We start from the raw sequence: 19,592 nt of genomic DNA on the forward strand, positions 1-19,592 counted from the left end.
TACGAATTAGTTTCCAAAATAAAAATGTTTTTGTCCCCATTCTTCCATTAAAGTTATTAATGGCGGTCTTTTCGTTCTTGTACATGATATTCTATAGCATTAACTAGCATATAATCAGTTGGGTATATCATATATGTATATATTCAAGGTACTTTACAATGTTAAATCAATGTTAAATCGGTCAATTTAATGGAAGAAATGAAAGGTGATTGATGAAATTCCCAACTCAATTTGACTATATCATGTTGTGCACCAAAGTTATATTAATATTTCACTCATTTTATTTGTATACGATTTGATTACATATTTATGAGAACCTAACCCGTTCAATTTGGCATCATAAACTAATTAGTTTTATAATAAGGGTTTTTACGGCTTAATTAAACACAAAGAGAGTTTATTGTATTTTGTAAATCCACCTTTTTTTCTGAAAGAAATTTCCGAATTATCAAACAAAATTGGAACATAGAATTCTTTGAAGAACATATTTTTAAATTTGAGATTTATAAAATCTTATATTTTCAAATTACACATAAGTCAACCGGCCAAAAATACACACCAAATCTTGTGACATGTAAATCGTGCCATGATGAAAACGATAATTCAAATTCAACGTTAATTTATTTTTGTGACAGGTATGTATAATGGTATCATTCAGATCTCATCTCATGAATGTTCTCCTTTCAATAGCATTCAATTCTGTCTCATTTTCACGTTATACGATTTTAGTGTTGTTTCGCTCTCCTCTCCTGTTGTGCTTAAATTAAATGTCAGGTTATTCACCGGAGGGGACAACCATCTCCAGTCGCCGGAGTACCGTCCGCGTCGTAGTTCTCGGTGATCATGCGACTGGTAAATCAAGCCTAATCGCCGCAGCTGCCTCCGATACTTTTCCCGAAAATGTTTTACCTGTTCTTCCTCTCACTTATCTTCCTGCCGACTACTTCCCCGATGGCATTCCCGTCACAATCATTGATACTCCATCTAGGTTTGAATTAAGCTCCGTTCACCTTCGATTTAATTGATCGAATTAGATTCTCCTCGTTAGCTGAATTATTTGTTTATTTAGTTTGGAAGATAAAGGTAGGGTAGAGGAAGAACTGAAGCTAGCCGATGCAATAGTATTAACGTATGCCTGTGATCAACCTGAAACCCTCACTCGCATTCAGAACTTTTGGCTTCCTGAAATTCGGCGCCTAAAGGTTTCAATCTGTTCATCTTAATTTATGTATATTGCACAAGTCTCATAAGAGACAAAATTCACAAGTTTCACGTGTTAGAAGAAAAAGTGTTCTGTTTAATTAGTTATAAATCTGGTTGTGTAACTTTAGTATTTTTCATATATAGGTAAAGATACCAGTGATTGTGGTTGGATGCAAGTTAGATTTGCGCGATGAACACTACCCTATTAATCTAGAGCTGGTGATGGGTCCAATTATGCAACAGTTTAGGGAGATCGAGACTTGTATAGAGTGTTCTGCAGCTAACCTTGTCCAGGTGTGTCATTGTTTTTAACCTCTATTTCTATGTTAAGATTACAATTTGGTCAATATAATGATGACCAAAGTTATGATCCTCAAGATAAATTGTGCTTTCAATGTGCACTCTCTAGCTGAAATTGTACATTGTTGCTGCAATCATTATTAAATTGTTGACAATCTACTTCTTTATGCTTATAAACTTATTGTTTATGAAAAATCACCATAGTTCAATCAATTCAACCATCATTTGTTTTTATCTATTCATTAGATATATGTGACCCTTTCAAATTATTCCTTGTAGGTAACTGAGGTCTTCTATTATGCTCAAAAGGCGGTGCTTCATCCAACAGCCCCTTTGTTTGATCAAGAATCTCAAACTTTGCAGCCTCGCTGCATAAGAGCATTAAAAAGGATATTTTTACTTTGTGATCATGATATGGATTCTGCCCTTAATGATGAAGAGTTGAATGAATTTCAGGTAATTTTCATATTCATGAACTGCATAATGTGAAAAGTCTTTTACTTTCTTTCTAAATTGAGGTCCCTGACTTCTTTTTTCTTCTATATTTTCAGTTTAGTGATGGGATTGAGAATTATATATGCAATAATCTTTGTTTCCCTTGTGTTTGACAGGTTAGGTGTTTCAATGCTCCTCTTCAACCTTCTGAAATAGTGGATGTTAAGAGAGTAGTGCAAGAAAAGGTACCTGAAGGGGTCAATCGTCTTGGGCTTACTCTAAAAGGATTTCTGTATCTTCATGCTCTATTTATAGAAAAAGGGCGCCTTGAGACTACATGGACTGTTTTACGTGAATTTGGGTACAATGATGATCTTGAACTCGAGAAAGAAAATCTTCCTGTTCCATCTGAAAAGGCTCCTGATCAGGTCATGCTCCTATACCTTTAATTACAAGATTTAATTTTGGTTGCATTTATAAAATAACATGTTATTTGATATCTCTCAATCCTTGTGTTATTGTAGAGTGTTGAATTGATGAGTGAAGCTGTTGACTTCTTGAAAGGGATTTTCAGATTGTTTGATTCTAACAAGGTACGTCTTCTCCCACATTATATCACAACATAACTTTTTATCACTTGATTGTGAACTACATCTACATTGTGAGGTTTTACTTGAAAGCTGCTTTAGTTAATGTCAGTGGTTACATGAGTGTTATCTAAAGTGTAGTTTTGTAGTCAAATATTGGTTCTTGAAAGCTCCTTTTAGTCTTCTATTTTAGTTGCTTACATGCAAACATAATCTCATTTTACTAATCCAGTTTCTTTTTGCACAATTAATAAAAAAAAACTCAATAACCAAGTTGTGCAAATCATCTCAAATTATCAATCTTTGCACTTTCTAGGATGGAGCTCTACAAGATTCTGAACTTGATGAGATGTTTTCAACTGCACCAGAAAGGTGGGGGTTAGTGTTTCTTATAATCTACTACTTGTTATACTCTAAATGTGTTATATTTTCCTTTCAACTTGTTCTTTATTTTTGTTTTCCCCTTTCCTCCTTTAACATTGTTGAACTTTCAGTCCATGGAATGAAGCTCCTTACAAGGATTCTGTTGAAAGAACTGAACTAGGAGATCTTACACTTTCTGGGTTTCTCTCTCAGGTGCTTTTTAATGGCATCCAACTTTCTACTTAATTTGTTTGTTCTTTGTTACTAACACTATAAGCTCATGGTTACAGTGGGACCTAATGACATTAATTGACCCACCTCAAAGTTTGGCCTATTTGATATACCTAGGATACACCGGTGATCCTGCAACAGCCTTTTGTGTCACTAGGAAAAGATCCTTAGATTTTAAGAAGCAACACACGCAAAGACATGTTTTTCAATGCTTTGTTTTTGGACCCAAAAATTCTGGCAAATCTGCATTGCTCACTTCATTTGTGGGAAGGTTCATCATTTTATCACAACTTTTTTCTTTTTTTTACTGACATTTTGACTCAGTTTTATCATCTATTCATAAAGATTTCTCTCAATTCACTTGCAGGCCTTTCCAAAGCAAATATAACTTAACAAGCAATCAATGTTATACAGTGAACACTGTTGATCAACTCGGGGTGTGTCTCCTTGATTTTTGATAACTATTCATTTTTCTATACATCTGATACGTTATCTACACATTGATCTTTCAGGGGACTAAGAAGACTCTTATATTGCATGAAATTCAAGAAGATGATGTTAAAGAATTGTTATCCAGTAAAGAGTCATTAGCTGCCTGTGATGTAGCCGTTTTTCTTTATGACAGGTATGGGAACCCCATTATCATTAATAATTAAAAATTAAAATCTATCTTTTAAAATATATAATTTAGTTGGTTGTTACAGTTCCAATGAGCACTCCTTGAAAAGAGCATCAGAACTACTGATGGATGTAGCCATGAAAGGAGAAGACAGCGAATACGCTGTCCCTTGTCTCTTAGTTGCAGCTAAAGACGACTTACCTCCATATCCAACATCACTCAAAGATTCAGAAATGGTATTAATTTATGTCATCAAATTAACATATCAACCATCTTAATTAACATGAAACTTTCTTCATGTAGATATGTCTGACTATGAAAATAGACGCACCAATTCGCATGAGCGTGAAAGAAAAAGATACAAACGATGCGTTCCTCAGAATTGTTAATGCTGCTGAAAGGTGTCACTTGAGTGTTCCCGAAACCGAGCACGGGAGAAACAAGAAGCATTACCAACAACTTGTCAACCGTTCTCTTGTTTTTGCTTCTGGTATGTATAATTATATATCATTGCTTCAAATTTTTATGGAGAGTATTTGCATGTTCATATTTTTTTAACTATAATTTTGCAGTAGGAGCTGCTGTTGCTGTAGTTGCATTTACAGTATACCGAGCTTATGCTTTAAGGAGGAGTAACTCTGCCAGTTAAGTAAAGGCTTAGCTACAAATAAGCGGTTTCTTACTCTTCCTTTATATAGAAAAATAGTTTTGATATCACATGTTATTCACAACTCCGTTGCTCAAAAATGTCGTTGTATTTTTTATGATTAAATAGTATTGTACAAATCTATATGTTTTGATCATAAAACTGTTGTTAATATATGAATTGAAATTTAAATTAAGAATATCTAATTGTCATGAAAAGTAAACTGATGGTGTGATTGGTCATTGTTTTTTTTTACATCGAAGCATTATTTATTATTTGTTATATAGTAGTTTTTAGTAGACGGTGATTTTGTCGTTTTCTATGACATAAAAAATCGATAAATGATATTTTGGTGCTTTTGTGTAATTTATATTCTGTATTTTGGACAGATTTGTAAACAAAACATAAAACAACGAGAATCTCATTCTATTTCATGCCACTCAATGTCGACGGTATCACATATTATGATTCTTATTTAATTCTAATTCATGTGATTCCAATTCCTTCGACATATTTAACTCCTTATAGAAACACTGTGACAATCAAACACCGTTTAGATTTTTGCAATGAAAATATGTTTTCTCAATACGCATAAACCGTTGTAATTTGTAGTCATGTTCAATTAATTTGTTTCAAAACTTTTCCTTTTAAAATTACCGAAGACGATTGGTATGATGGTGGCTAGTTGCATTTGTTTTTTCACCGTTAATTTGTTTCAAAACCTTTCCTTTTAAAATTAATAGCTTCTCGGATACTTGTCCCAAGAGTGATACTTAGATTGCAAACATACAAAAGCAAGAAATGAAAGATTTTACCAAGATTATGTTTGCTGCTATATGAAAACTTAGGTGTTGTTTGTTTTTCTGAAGCAAAAATCCATAAAGTCTGCGGACCATTTATGTAACCCTCTGTAGTAGAAGAGGTGGACCAAACGGTTCCGATAATAATTTATGATATTTCAGCAAAAAATAATGATATTTTAACAAAAAAATAAAATAAAGATATTTCATAAACAAATTATTATTATTCAATATATAAAATATGATTTTTTTTTCAACAAGAATAAACAAAAAAATGAAAAAAAAAAGTGAAATAAGATTTCAACAATATATAATCAATATTTTCACAAGAAAAAAAGAAGAAGAGGTTGGAAGAGGTAGGAAGAGGCAAAACAAGTGTTGCGCCAAGAAGAACATGCGTAAAAGTTTTTAATCCGAAGACTTCTGAAAAACAAACAGTTGTGAGATGAAAAAAATATTTTGCGTGTGCTGCGTCGCGTAACAATAAGAGACAATGATGTAATCATTTATAGCTTTACAATACAACAATAAATATATATAATAAAAAGCGACTAATAGTATTTTTTTTTTTTATTATTTTTTTTATTTTTTATTTTTGACTTTTGTCATGACAGCTTTGTTTGTTTTTAAACTTTTGCCACAATAGTTATGAACAATATACTTCTTCATTCTTCTTTACTTTTGTCACAATAGTTTTGGTTTAAAAAAAAACGAAAAGAAATCGGCGATGTTTCTTGCGACCAACATCACACTACTTTAAGAAATCTATTTTATTTTATTGAACTTTCAAAATCTACATTATATTACAATAATATTTTTTTAATAATTCGATTAAGTGCAAAAATAATATTTTGGTGTATATATATATATATATATATATATATATATATATATATATATATATATATATATATATATATATATATATATATATATATATATATATATATATAGGGTTAGATTCATTTGAGACCACCTATATTTTGTGAGACCGTGAGACGCATTTTTTTATTTTTTTTATTTTTTTTTAGTTAATTCATGTTCCGAAAATAATATTAAAAAAAAAGAATTTTTTGATTTTTCCATTTATTTTGCATTTTAAAGTTATTTTTAGAATATGTACAGTGTAATATTCTATTTAGAATATTTCACGTATTTTTCAAAAAAAATAGAATTTTTTTTATTTTTTTAAAATTTTTTTTTAATTAATTCAAGTTCCGAAAATAATATTTAAAAAAAGAATTTTTAGATTTTTCCATTTATTTTGCATTTTAAAATTATTTTTTAGAATATGTCAGTGTAATATTCTATTTAGAATATTTCACGTATTTTTCAAAAAAAAAAAACCGAATTTTTTTTATTTTATTTTTTATATTTTTTTATATTTTTTTTAGTTAATTCAAGTTCCGAAAATAATATTTAAAAAAAGAATTTTTGGATTTTTCCATTTATTTTGCATTTTAAAATTATTTTTAGATTTGATCTCACGGTCTCACAAAATTAGAATGGTCTCAAATGAACCTAAACATATATATATATATATATATATATATATATATATATATATATATATATATATATACATACATACTATGTGTGAGACCCGTATATTATACGGGTTAATTTAAAAAAAATAAATATTAAAATGTAAGCAGTAAATATTTTTTATGCAAAACTTTAAAATAAGGAAAAAAGAAACATATTAATTGCAATTTAATTTCATATATATTATATTTAATACTTTACATATATTGAAACAAACTATAAATTGACAAGTGGATAATATTTACTTCAAAAATACCACAAAATGACAAGTATCAAAATTTATGAGAGGTTGACAAGTGACAAAAAAACCCTTCATTTATTGGAGGGTGCATATATATATATATATATATATATATATATATATATATATATATATATATATATATATATATATATATATATATATATATATATATGGAAAAGTGAATATGTAGCTGTCATGTATGTAATATTAGGTATAGAACCATCTAAATTGACTTCATTTTAACTAAATAAACACAATTTTCTTTCCAGTTAGCTTATTTCTATTGCTTTTGAACTCATATTATTGTTTATTTTGTAATTTCATCGCCAACATCAATGTATTTCTAATGGGTTTTTATATGTGTTTTTTTTATTAAACCTCTAGTAGAAACTTTATAACTTCCTCTAACACCTACCTTGTATATTCTTGCATTGTTTTTTTTTTAATTTTTTTTTATGGATTAGGGGATGCGATTTATCGAGTTTCTAATGAACAATTTCAGCCTTTCACTATAGTTTTCTGTAATAAATTTTAATATACTTAACTGTATGTAGTTGATAAAATATTCTTATATGCAGTTTGTGGTGCAAAAATTAAACTTATAAAATTCCATAAAAAATTATATACAAAGCCAATTATAAGCTCTAATAGATGATACAAGACATACGATAGAGATATTTGATTGAATTTTGTTAAAATTATGTAGTTTTTGATGGTTCTATACCTAATATTAGGTACATAACAGCCACATATTCCCTAAGCCCATATATATATATATATATATATATATATATATATATATATATATATATATATATATATATATATATATACCTTAAAAAGCATTTACCTTGTTTTGCTAAATTTTAAGAGGTACAACACCTTAAAGCATCATGTACAATAAGTTTATGCATTGCATTTTATTTGGTCAACATAAGTATACGTATGACTTTTGACCTGATCTCATTCCTTATATGGTCCAACGACCTTCCCACCATTTCGCCCTATCTTCAGCCTTTTAATGCTATACCTCTGGCCATTTATATAATACCTCTGCTCTTCTCCATTCACCGTCTACGTCTTTAACTCAGTCGCCTCTCTCCTCTATCTCCATAACCCGTGACCAACACCACCACACACCATCGACTCCACCACCTCACACCTAATACCACTGTCGCCATCAGCTCTGTATCACAACACAACCATCACACACTATTACACTGCTATCACACCGCTATCACCTGACACTTAACCACCTGCGTTCTCCTCCCCCCTCAATCGGAGACCATCGTAATCTATTACCCATACCCCACTCCATCTTCGCCACCTGGGTACCCTCCCTGACCATCAGTTGTAACGCCCTCAGATCCGGGCTAGTCAATTTAGAGGCAATAGGGGTCGAAATGACTTTTCGACAAAAGATTATTTAGAATAAATAATCTTAACCAAGTTTTATAATATGTCACAAGGTTTCCGTACATATAAAGAACACCGAAATCCGAGTTATAACGAAGAAGTTACGGCCCGTCGAAGTTTCGCGACGGAACCAGCCCGACACCGGGAAGCGTAAATAGTGAATTTATGATGGAGTACTTTTTAGCCTTAGTGATCTAAACGAAAGTCGTAGAATATGTTAAACCGAGAAAATTCATAAAAAGAACGCCCAAATCTGACTTCGTATGAGGAAGTTATGATTTTTCGAAGTTTCGGATTAGCAGTGTACAACCCGAAATTCGAATGTTAGATCAAGCGGTTTTTGTCTTACGCAACCTAAATGAGAGTTGAAGATCTCATTAATAGGAACTCAACGGTAAAAAGACAGACGAAAATGGAGTCCGTATGAAGGAGTTATGAATTCTTCGCGGTCTTTTAACAGTCTAAACGCCTCCTACTGTTAAATTTGAGATTGGTCGAGAATTAGCCAACGGAGTCCAAACGAAAGTTGTAGATCTTGATTTTTCCTACGCGTGGATATAAAGAACGTCGAAAACGGAGCTCGTATGCGAAAGTTATAATTTTTCTAAGTTTGAAGGCTGATACGCGATAGGGGGTGACGTGGCACCACCAGAAGGGTGCCACATGCACCAACTCGGCGAGTCATGACTCAGACTCGGCGAGTCCATCAGGTTTTTCCACTATAAATAGAGGTGCCGGGTTCCATTCATTCTCACACCTCCCAAACCATCTTTCTCTCTCTAAACTCTCTCTCTAAGCCTCCCTAACCCCCTAAAGCCTAGGGTAACTCCCTAGTACGAGGCGGAAGCCCCGGAGCGCCCGAAGGCTCCGAGAAAAGAGCCTTTCGGCTCGGGAAACGCTGCTCCAGCAAAGCCCGGTTTTGCGAAAAACCCGCTGTAAGTGAGCTACGCCTACGCTAGTTTTAATATAGCTTCTAACTAATTATAGTAACATTATTAGGACCTTAAAATAATTATTTGGGCTATTATTATGAGTTATATTGAGTGTTATTTTGTAGCACCGTAAATTTCAAGACAAATTTTTCATTTAAAATAATCATTTTATTCTTAGAAACACTTGTTTAAAATCTCATTCATAGTCGATTTACAAAACATAACTCCATTTTCACTTGCATAGAAAACCAGGATCCTCCAAAATATGACTCTTTCTCTGGTGTGTACAATCAAGCCGGTGCCATCCCGTGATACTGAAAGAAACCTGAAAAACATCACACAAAACACTGTAAGCACGAAGCTTAGTGAGTTCCCCAAAATACCACATATAACACATATTAGCCACTCGAGGCTATAACTCTGTGGGTCCGTGCACCCAAACTCTGTGAACCCTCAGGTTCTAATTCTGTAAACATGCACAACATAAATCACGTAGAAATAATGCAGTAGAACACATAACATACATAGCACACAAATACTCTATCACATAACTCTGGTTACCTACTCAAGGTAAAGTATAGTGAGAAGACTCACCTGGCAAGCAGAAAGCAGATATCCCCACACTTAAATCTCGAACTCGCCACCGCCTAACACGTAAGGCAAAAACTCTCATGAATATAACTCTCGAGACTAAAATCAATCCTCTCATGGCACCCTCTTAAGGGTAAAAGACTATTTTACCCCTCTCTTGGCCTAAAGGCCACATCGCTGTCCAATCCCTAAAAGTCAACGGTCAACCCTTAGTCCAAATCAAAGTCCTCAGTCAAGGTCAATCCCTGACTGACCTTACTCGCCGAGTCAACCCTGTGACTCGTCGAGTTCCCATAATCAGAACTTCACTCAATCTGCGACCTAACTCGCCGAGTCACCCCGAGACTCGCCGAGTCCAACAACTCTGAGTCCACTCGTACACAACTCACCGAGTCATCCCTCGACTCACCGATTCTCGAATCAACCAGAGAATATTTGGGACTCTTCGACAAGACTCGTCGAGTCCAAGAACAGACTCGCCGAGTCTACGACTATCTTCAACCTACTCGTCGAGTTGTTCATACAACTCGCCGAGTTCCAGGCCATCTTCATCCAACTCGTCGAGTCCACCCATGTGACTCGCCGAGTACCACCGGTCTGAATCCATTCAGAAGCACTCCAGGCCATGCAATTGATCCAAAACATAGATCTAGTCTCCTACCACTCATCCATCACGTAAAGTGGCAAACTTTACGTGAATCCAAAGAGATTTAAGCCGTTTGCACATTGGGCTAGGGTTTGGGACATGTAAGCTTCACTAAACATTCCAACACAGGGACTTTCATGCTCTCTGATTCTTCTCCCTTCCAGATCTGAGGTAGCAACCTCAGATCTAACCTCTAGACTTCCCATTACATCCATAGACAAATTCCCACAAACCCCAAAAATGAAGAAACAACATAACAACAGTCCAATAACGAGATATTACCTCTAAGAGATGCCCCAACTGAAATGTAGTTCGAATCTAAGCAAAGCCCCTTGCTCCAAGCCTTCAATCTCCCAAAATTCCTTCAACAATTACTTCTCCAAGCTCCAATCCACTCAACAATGGTGCTTCTCCGCGATTTAGGGTTTTTCTGGGGCTCAAGGGGTGATAAAGAGGCTGGGAGGAAAACATAATGATCTTTATATAAGGCTCAACCCCGAGAATTAGCGTTTTCTCCACTCAGCGCCTACTCGCCGAGTCAATTACACTGACTCGCCGAGTCGGCCACTTAACACGCGACCAAGTCGCGACTCTACTCGCCGAGTCCTCAAATGGACTCGCCGAGTCACTCTTTCCCAATTTACTCTTTTAGCCCTTCAACTCTACTCTTGATATTTCGAGATGTTACAATTCTCCCCCACTTAAATTAGGCTTCATCCTCGAAGCCTACAACAACTCAACTCCGGAAATATTCCCACAACGTGCCACCTGGCCTTAATCGGACCAGGTCTCACAAGGCATACCCATCGAAACTCGAACACACTTTCCCTTTCCTTACGGTGTCCTAACCACTGTCTCGAACCGGGCACCAGATGTACCCTCTGATAACCACACTCGATGATCCGAGAATTACCCATGAAGCATCACTGTCCCAATCTCAACAATCACTCGACCCATAAGGGTTAGAAGCCATGAACCATCGGATCCCCGCTCCGAATCCCACTCTATCCAATCCGTGACGACGGAAAGACCCACTCTTCAATCCCAGAGCAACTCCCATGAGTCCTCTTCTTGCAATCACACACCCATGCCGCACCAACCTTCACACTCTTAGGTTAGGAAAACCCGTCACACTGACGACATCACTAACATCCCCAGGAGAAACCACCACTACGCACACAGCCCTTGATCAGAATCAAGTTGGGAGTCCCAGACTCCATCCCTGCATCCATCCTGCGACTCTTGGCTCTACACCCGCATAATCCCTTCCGCGTCCTCAGCAGACATCCCATCATGATGTCATTCCATACTACTGTCACAGACACAGTGTTCGACCACCATACTCCAAATCATCCATTCTCACTACTACTTCCACTTCAGCGAATCAACACTTTCCCTAGCAAATGAGGGTCCAACACCTCCTCTCATGCAACAACTCAAAGGGTGGCATACCAATGCACTAATGATGGCTGTTGATATAGGATAACTCAACCAAGGATAAATACGTGCCGCAACTCCCTCCGAAATCTAATACACATGCCCGAAGCATGTCTGTGAGCGTCTGAATCGTTCGTTCCCTCTGAGGTGTCCTCAGACATCATCATGATAAGCTCTAGCTCATTTCTCATATCCCTCTTTGAGACTGACCACCGGGTCAGCTTTTGACTCCACAGCTGAGCCTCCAAAGGTCACCCATAACATGATCCAACTATCTCACTAACTTTTTCCCGCGACCACTATCCCTGCCCAGTGACACGCAAGTCACGAAATTCTCCTTTCCTCATGCGGGAAAAATACAATCCAACCGAGGATCGTCTCAACTCTGATCTCTGGTTTCTGCTGCGCATATCCCTTGCGCATCTTACCACATTTCCTGACAGAGACGGGGACCCCAGTCTCGCCCTCGGTCCAACATCCAGGCTCCAAAAACTCAACATTAGGGCTACTCAAGTCCAGAACTCTTCCACATCATACACTGATCGGAGAACATTCCATCATCACACTCCCTTGCCATCTAGTGAGTACTACGGCTCCCCGCGGTATCACAACACCCTCTGACTAGTGAGTACTACGGCTCCCCGCAGTATCACAACACCTTCTGACTAGTGAGTACTACGGCTCCCCGCAGTATCACAACACCCTCTGACTAGTGAGTACTACGGCTCCCCGCAGTATCACAACACCCTCTGACTAGTGAGTACTACGGCTCCCGTAGTATCACAACACCCTCTAACTAGTGAGTACTACGGCTCCCCGCAGTATCACAACACCCTATGACTCCACTAGCTCGTGCTCCACAGACTATCATAAGTAGCTGCCCATACTTGACTCGAATGTGCATCACAGACTCTGGAGGCAATCGACATATCAATATGCCTACCCTTGCGAAGATCTACCCTCTTAAATAATCTCCCTAGATGCCCATACTCGAAGGGCTCCCACTAGATCCATAGATACCTGATATACCACAAGTCGCCTCAACTCAAGATTCACGAATACTTCGAAATAAAGATATCAATACCCGGATACCTCGGAACACCCCCACCGAACATCACAAGATCCTGCCACAACCACTGATCTCCTGCCCCAAGCACCATATGGATGCAATAATACATTCCCTCTGAACCCCATAATTAGATCTTCATTTTTCCCAAGTTGCAACTTCGGTGTATCCAATTTCTCAATTGCAGTACGGAAAAAAAAACTCTAATGTTACGAAAGACGCTGATAATTCTTCGAAACCTTTTTCCCGCCGCTCAAAATCCAAACAAGGATACGCATACCGACCCGGGAGTTGGCTGCCCAATCATTCTCTATCTACTTGCCCCAACACTGACCAATGCCAGATTCCTGACCAATAAACACCTGTCGTGGAGACATTCATCCTTCTCAAACAAGTACTTCCCGCATTAACTCACTCTGACCCCTTTCCTCGATCACCGACATCTCTGGTCTCACGATTTCTTACTGCATATCTCTATACTCCACTTATAACTGCTCTTGAGAATTCTCTGCTTTCTTATATACGGCACCTGGTTCTCCCCCACTTAGAGTTCGATCCATCACCAAATAGCACACAACCGACCCATAACTATTTTCTCCAGCAAAATCGCACCTGCCCCCGGAAAGTGCTACACAACGCCCGATAATCCCCCTTAAGGAAATGAATCGACCTCATATACTCTGAACCTCTGATGAACTCCTCAAGAACTTCTCGTCACGTCTGCCTCTAGTCGTTCCAAATCTCGTACCAATCTAGTACCAAACAACTCAACTGCTCAATAACATCCCTGGCTCATAGACTGAACCATAAAATCATCGTACCCCTCACCTCAACTCATCAACCAACTCTCCAACACCGGGATCATCCCAAGAACAGGGACCCACTCCCATATTCAACACCCCATGGATAGAAAACTCTCTGCACCGCTAAACTTGACTGAACTCCCTAATGATACCACTACAATACATCCTACTATACTCAAATAGGTGTAGTGGGGTCCTCGACTATCTCAGTCCCAACTGACTATCTGCTCGTGATAAATCACTGCCTCGCGGCACACATGCTACCTGATATTCTGGTGGGAAATCATTGTCAATGATGTCCTGCAGGTTTTACCCCTAAACCCAAAACTAAAACATCATGTTTCTCATATTTTTCACACGAACATAATTAGTACCTCCCAGATCATAGGAGGTGACATCTCCTTTATCGACCGATTGCTCAACTCAAATCGAAATTCTCCCTTCTCACTGACTCCTTACTAAAATACTCTGAGGGGCTCTCGATCTCCCTCTCAAGGGACGCCTCTTCGAACTTACTCATGACCGGATAACCGGAGAACCACAACATCATTCACTACGAACCATGGTACTCATTCCATGACATCTCTTCTCAATATGCCCCGATGTATGGTACCCTAACCATAACATCACTCCCCAATCCGCTCCGGTGTATGGTACTCGAACCATAACATTACTCCTCAATCCGCTCCGATGTATGGTACTCGAACCATAACATCACTCCTCAATCCGCTCCGATGTATGGTACTCGAACCATAACATCACTCCTCGATCCGCTCTGATGTATGGTACCCGAACCATAACATCATTCCTCATTCCGCTCTGATGTATGGTACTCGAACCATAACATCACTCCTCAATCCGCTCCGATGTATGGTACTTGAAGGCTGATACGCGATAGGGGGTGACGTGGCACCACCAGAAGGGTGCCACATGCACCAACTCGGCGAGTCATGACTCAGACTCGGCGAGTCCATCAGGTTTTTCCACTATAAATAGAGGTGCCGGGTTCCATTCATTCTCACACCTCCCAAACCATCTTTCTCTCTCTAAACTCTCTCTCTAAGCCTCCCTAACCCCCTAAAGCCTAGGGTAACTCCCTAGTACGAGGCGGAAGCCCCGGAGCGCCCGAAGGCTCCGAGAAAAGAGCCTTTCGGCTCGGGAAACGCTGCTCCAGCAAAGCCCGGTTTTGCGAAAAACCCGCTGTAAGTGAGCTACGCCTACGCTAGTTTTAATATAGCTTCTAACTAATTATAGTAACATTATTAGGACCTTAAAATAATTATTTGGGCTATTATTATGAGTTATATTGAGTGTTATTTTGTAGCACCGTAAATTTCAAGACAAATTTTTCATTTAAAATAATCATTTTATTCTTAGAAACACTTGTTTAAAATCTCATTCATAGTCGATTTACAAAACATAACTCCATTTTCACTTGCATAGAAAACCAGGATCCTCCAAAATATGACTCTTTCTCTGGTGTGTACAATCAAGCCGGTGCCATCCCGTGATACTGAAAGAAACCTGAAAAACATCACACAAAACACTGTAAGCACGAAGCTTAGTGAGTTCCCCAAAATACCACATATAACACATATTAGCCACTCGAGGCTATAACTCTGTGGGTCCGTGCACCCAAACTCTGTGAACCCTCAGGTTCTAATTCTCTAAACATGCACAACATAAATCACGTAGAAATAATGCAGTAGAACACATAACATACATAGCACACAAATACTCTATCACATAACTCTGGTTACCTACTCAAGGTAAAGTATAGTGAGAAGACTCACCTGGCAAGCAGAAAGCAGATATCCCCACACTTAAATCTCGAACTCGCCACCGCCTAACACGTAAGGCAAAAACTCTCATGAATATAACTCTCGAGACTAAAATCAATCCTCTCATGGCACCCTCTTAAGGGTAAAAGACTATTTTACCCCTCTCTTGGCCCAAAGGCCACATCGCTGTCCAATCCCTAAAAGTCAACGGTCAACCCTTAGTCCAAATCAAAGTCCTCAATCAAGGTCAATCCCTAACTGACCCTACTCGCCGAGTCAACCCTGTGACTCGTCGAGTTCCCATAATCAGAACTTCACTCAATCCACGACCTAACTCGCCGAGTCATCCCGAGACTCGCCGAGTCCAACAACTCTGAGTCCACTCGCACACAACTCACCGAGTCATCCCTCGACTCACCGATTCTCGACTCAACCAGAGAATATTTGGGACTCTTCGACAAGACTCGCCGAGTCCAAGAACAGACTCGCCGAGTCTACGGCTATCTTCAACCTACTTGCCGAGTTGTTGATACAACTCGCCGAGTTCCAGGCCATCTTCATCCAACTCGTCGAGTCCACCCATGTGACTCGCTGAGTACCACCGGTCTGAATCTATTTAGAAGCACTCTAGGCCATGCAATTGATCCAAAACACAGATCTAGTCTCCTACCACTCATCCATCACGTAAAGTGGCAAACTTTACGTGAATCCAAAGAGATCTAAGCCGTTTGCACATTGGGCTAGGGTTTGGGACATGTAAGCTTCACTAAACATTCCAACACAGGGACTTTCATGCTCTCTGATTCTTCTCCCTTCTAGATCTGAGGTAGCAACCTCAGATCTAACCTTTAGACTTCCCATTACATCCATAGACAAATTCCCACAAACCCCAAAAATGAAGAAACAACATAACAACAGTCCAATAACGAGATATTACCTCTAAGAGATGCCTCAACTGAAATGTAGTTCGAATCCAAGCAAAGCCCCTTGCTCCAAGCCTTCAATCTCCCAAAATTCCTTCAACAATTACTTCTCCAAGCTCCAATCCACTCAACAATGGTGCTTCTCCGCGATTTAGGGTTTTTCTGGGGCTCAAGGGGTGATAAAGAGGCTGGGAGGAAAACATAATGATCTTTATATAAGGCTCAACCCCGAGAATTAGGGTTTTCTCCACTCAGCGCCTACTCGCCGAGTCCATTACACTGACTCGCCGAGTCGGCCACTTAACACGCGACCAAGTCGCGACTCTACTCGCCGAGTCCGCACATGGACTCGCCGAGTCACTCTTTCCCAATTTACTCTTTTAGCCCTTCAACTCTACTCTTGATATTTCGGGATATTACATATTTAACGCTTATATAATAATAATAATAGTCAGACTATTAATTTGTCGCGGATATCGGTAGACTAAACCCTAGTGGTGTTGATACTAGGTTTTATCGAAGGAAAGTTGTTTTGAGAGTATCGAAGCGCTGTCCGAGTGTTGAGTCACCACCTTTCAAGTGAGTGCATAGTTACTTTCAGCTTACACATAGATATGAAGTATTTTATATAAATTACGTGCTATGTGTGCATATTATCTGAATACTTGCTATCTATGCTGGATGAACATTTTATACATGTTTTCAATGATTTAAACTGTATATGTATTTTATATCTACAAAATATGTTGGGTAGAACATGGGTAGATGAATGATGAGGGATAAAAGCTGAAATATAGGAACATTAGTAGCATAGACCTAGTGCCCTATAGGTATACATTGGCAGCAGTGGACCTAGTACCCTATAGATGGGCACTGGCAGCTGCGCCAGAACTCGTAGATGTTTTAGATCTACGGTAAACGTCCTAGTAGATGCGCTCTAAGGACAGTATAGGCAGCTGCGCCTAATATGGAGCCTTATGACCATGACAGTAGCGTTTAAAGGTCAATACTGGCAGAAGCGCCTTATAGAAAATGTCCCAATTCTGGCAGCTGCGCCTAAGTGACAAGATTAGCAGCTGGACTTGACCAATGTGTCATTGGCAATAATGGACTTCATGTTGTTTCCTTAGGATGATCCTTAGGAATGAATGAAAGAGAAATAGCTGATTCTTAGGGTAGACCCTTAAGAATAAAGAAAATAATGGGGATGGGTAATTGGGTTGATTGTTCGATTATTTAAACATAATAATTATAGTATTGTGGGTTGAAAACCCTATGTACTCACCAGGTTTCCCAACCTGACCCACTCAGTTTATTTATATCACAGGTGTTGATATGAGGTCACATTACACTGAGAGATTTAAAGAGATGTAGATCACTAGTGTAAATAAATGTAAGTTCGGTTTATGCTTATGTTTCTGTATTAACGATGACATCCCAAACGTTTTGAAACGAATAAATATGTTTCTTCGGAAATGTTTTAATAACGTATTTATCATGTTTTTCTGGGAACAAATTCCGCAACATTTTTATTAAAAGAAGAACTCTGATTTTTATAAAGTATAAACAAAATCGGTCTTTTCTGGCCGTGAAAATGGGGATGTCACATCAGTGCAATGAGAAACCCTAGCCACCACAATTTTCAAACTCATTAATCGGAGACCATCACAAACTCATTCATCTCTCTCGCTATAATCTCCGTAAATAAGCCTAGCTTAGAGCTCTTAGAGCCCCCTGTTCCTTGAATATGAATTTTTTGAGTCAGTGACAGTGCTCCTCCATCCCTCTCTATAAAAAATGCCCAAAAAGCCACAACCACAATAAATCCTAACCATCTCTAGGTTCGTATCGATGATTTTTGTTGGATAAAAGAGTCTTTTGTGTTGTTTTAAACGTTTTTCTATTTGGATTATATATGGGTTACTGTTAAGAGTTATTCTAAGTGATAATAACATTGTGTAATTTGAAGTTTTTGAGAATTATTTCGAATAATCATGGTGTAGAGGAGTTGGTGAAATTTTATAGCATTGTAAGTTGGTGCAATGTAAAATCGAAATGTTTATTAGACCAATGAGATTTGTGCCGAGACAATTGGACATAGTAAGCTAATTTAAGGTAAAAAAAAGATGATGATCCTTTGCTGATTAAGTAGGAAAGGGGATTTGGGATTTTGTTCCTAAAGTCCATATAGTAGATTTCGTTTCAGTGTTTATGTAACTTAATTTTGAATATTTATTTCTTTTGTTTTATTAGGTTGCTTCGATTTGATGTATAAATTACATTTTGTTGCTTCAGTATGCAGATCCATGAACAAGCTGGTTATTTTGAATGTCTGTATTTGTTCCTTTTAAAAATATGGTATGTCGCTTCAATATTTGTCCCCATCAGTATCACTGTATAAGTTGACTCATCTATCTAACTCTTTTTATATTTCTCTATCTAGGTAAATCCAATTTCACCAAGTACCAAAAGATTAGCTTTGTAGGTATATTGAATTTTCTTTTAAGAAGCCCCTTTATTGGTGAAATAAACATAAATAACTTATCAATTGTACAAGGTTCTTTTTATTATGGTTCTTTGGGTATGTGTTTTTTTATTGAAACATATTTAATTAGGTTTATAGTAAAAAAAAGTCATGTGCTTATTTTTGGATTAAAGTTACAATCATAAGCAATATATGTATTCAGGTGTGTCTGTGCATCTAAGTGTGTATCCTGCAGTGCAAAAAAATATTAGTGTTTTTTGTTTTCAAATTTCACTGATGTTGGTCTTTCATTTTGTCTTGGGTTGGTTTTGTTGCATGAATGACTAATGTTTCACCAGAAAAATTCTAATATTAGTCCTTGTAAATAGCCTTTAACTGGTTTGGGGTTTAAGGTTCAGTATACAAGTAGTTGATGATGGTGCTTAAACTGATTTTTTGTATTTCTTTTTTTCTTTTTATAATTTTGGTTTCTTGGTTTTGTATATGATGTGGAATGATGTAGTTAATACAAGGAAAAGTAGGAAAAGTAGGTTGTAACA

General features: G+C 37.5%; 1 protein-coding gene across 2 annotated transcripts; it reads left to right on the top strand.

The window, feature by feature from the left end:
* The first annotated feature begins 601 nt into the window (after positions 1 to 601).
* On the top strand, positions 602 to 4,560 carry LOC145013329 (mitochondrial Rho GTPase 2-like). Of its 2 annotated transcripts, none has more exons than XM_078972126.1 (14): positions 602 to 988; positions 1,070 to 1,202; positions 1,348 to 1,497; positions 1,783 to 1,959; positions 2,115 to 2,366; positions 2,463 to 2,531; positions 2,842 to 2,903; positions 3,020 to 3,101; positions 3,179 to 3,390; positions 3,487 to 3,556; positions 3,632 to 3,744; positions 3,824 to 3,974; positions 4,042 to 4,228; positions 4,311 to 4,560. In XM_078972126.1, the coding sequence occupies exons 1-14, from the start codon at positions 768 to 770 to the stop codon at positions 4,385 to 4,387; spliced, it is 1,956 nt and encodes a 651-aa protein (XP_078828252.1). In that variant the 5' UTR covers positions 602 to 767; the 3' UTR covers positions 4,388 to 4,560. The 2 variants fall into 2 exon arrangements, with proteins under 2 accessions (XP_078828252.1, XP_078828253.1); XM_078972127.1 differs by having other exon boundaries at positions 604 to 988; positions 2,842 to 2,897.
* The last annotated feature ends 15,032 nt before the right edge of the window (positions 4,561 to 19,592 follow it).

The sequence above is a fragment of the Lactuca saligna genome, chromosome 8, assembly GCF_052625555.1.
Source record: "Lactuca saligna cultivar CGN05327 chromosome 8, ASM5262555v1, whole genome shotgun sequence".
NCBI classification, from domain to species: domain Eukaryota; kingdom Viridiplantae; phylum Streptophyta; class Magnoliopsida; order Asterales; family Asteraceae; genus Lactuca; species Lactuca saligna.